This window comes from Eimeria mitis, genomic scaffold (genome assembly GCF_000499745.2).
Source record: "Eimeria mitis Houghton genomic scaffold, Emh_scaff4650, whole genome shotgun sequence".
Classification (NCBI taxonomy): domain Eukaryota; phylum Apicomplexa; class Conoidasida; order Eucoccidiorida; family Eimeriidae; genus Eimeria; species Eimeria mitis.
The window spans coordinates 1-1,385 of NW_013572957.1; the positions used below are offsets into that span (position 1 = coordinate 1).

Below are 1,385 nucleotides of genomic sequence, written 5' to 3' on the forward strand. Positions count from 1 at the left end.
TCTGCACCGGTTGGGATCGAGTGTGGGGTTGTTGGGATCGAGTGTGGGGTTGTTGGGATCGTGTGTGGGGTGTCTGGGATCGAGTGTGGGGTGTCTGGGATCGTGTGTGGGGTGTCTGGAGTTGTTGGGATCGAGTGTGGGGTGTCTGGGATCGTGTGTGGGGTGTCTGGGATCGAGTGTGGGGTTGTTGGGATCGTGTGTGGGGTGGTGTTGTATCTGCTCCCAGGGTATATTGTTTTGTGCGAATCTGCCGCTGTGGATGATAGATAGAATACGGCGAGCAACAGCAGCATATTTGCTGCTGCGGAGGAGGTTTATATCTTCTTTATCTATATGTAAGCTTGGAGCTTTACTAGCTGCTGCTGCTGCTGCTGCTGCTGCTGCTGCTGCTGCTGTTGCTGCTGCTGCTGCTGCTGATGATCCCGATTCTGATGAGGGGTTATACAGTGTAGATGATGCAGCAGCAGCCGGAGATGCTGCTGCTGCTGCTGTTCTTGTTGTTGCTCTTCCTGCTGCTGCTGCTGCTGCTGCTGCTGCTGCTGCTGCTGCTGCTGTGTGGCCATCGTCATCCCACCCAGAGAAAGTGTAGGCGTCATCTACCTCCACTACTCTCAGCTGCCTGTCTCCTTCTCCCCCCAGCAAACGCTGCTGCTGCTGCTGCTGCTTCTGCTGCTGCTGCTGCTGCTGCTGCTGCTGATGATGATGAGGAGACAAACGGGACCTGCTGCTGCTGCTGCTGCTGCTGTTGTTATTGTTGTTGTTCTTACCCGTAAAGAAGAACCGCAGACCCTCCCTGCTGCTGTTGCTGCTGCTGCTGATGTAACTGCTGCTGCTCCTGCTGTTGCTGCTGCTGCTGCTGCTGCTGCTGCTGCTGTTGCTGCTAGAGTTTGTTTGTTGAGTTTGTGGGCTTCGCCGGGCCCCCCAAATATCAGTGCAGCCCGAAGAAGGAAATGAAGATCTTAAGCTTGCTGCTGCTGCTGCGGCTGCTGCTGTGGGTGCAGTTCGTGCTGCATCTGTGGCTGCACTTGCTGCTTTTGCTGCTGCTGGCTGTGCTGCTGCTGCTGGTGCTGGTGCTGCTGCTGCTGTTGATTTCGTTGTTGCTGCTGCTTCTGTTGGTGTTGTTGCTTCTGCTGTTTTTGCTGTTGTTGCTGCTGCTGCTTCTACTGGTGTTGCTGCTGGTGTTGCTGCAGCCTTTTCTGCTTCTGTTGCAGCAGCAGCAGCAGCAACAGGAGCAGCAGCAGGAGCAGCAGCAGGAGCAGCAGCAGCAGCAGCAGCAGCACTTCTGCTGCCTGGTTTCGGAAAGTACATGGATACGATGTCTTCTGCTTCCTGCCGCAGCTCAGGAGAGACCCAAATTGTGGGCGAGCAGCAAGCAGCAGCAGCAG

At 55.7% G+C, this 1,385-nt stretch overlaps 2 protein-coding genes across 2 annotated transcripts in view; one reads left to right on the top strand and one right to left on the bottom strand.

Annotated features, from left to right (window-relative positions):
• Nucleotides 1–329: 329 nt before the first annotated feature.
• On the bottom strand, nt 330–596 carry EMH_0076830 (uncharacterized protein; the record flags this gene model as incomplete). Its single annotated transcript, XM_013499772.1, has 1 exon — nt 330–596. One exon carries the CDS (start codon nt 594–596, stop codon nt 330–332), a length of 267 nt encoding a protein of 88 aa, XP_013355226.1.
• A 354-nt stretch (nt 597–950) lies between these two features.
• The window catches only part of EMH_0076840 (uncharacterized protein), a gene marked incomplete at both ends in the record, with an annotated part of 873 nt that continues 438 nt past the window's right edge, over nt 951–1,385 (top strand). Inside the window, one exon of the mRNA XM_013499773.1 lies at nt 951–1,383. Within this exon, the coding sequence (XP_013355227.1) occupies nt 951–1,383 (433 nt within the window). The remainder of the gene's footprint in view (nt 1,384–1,385) is intronic.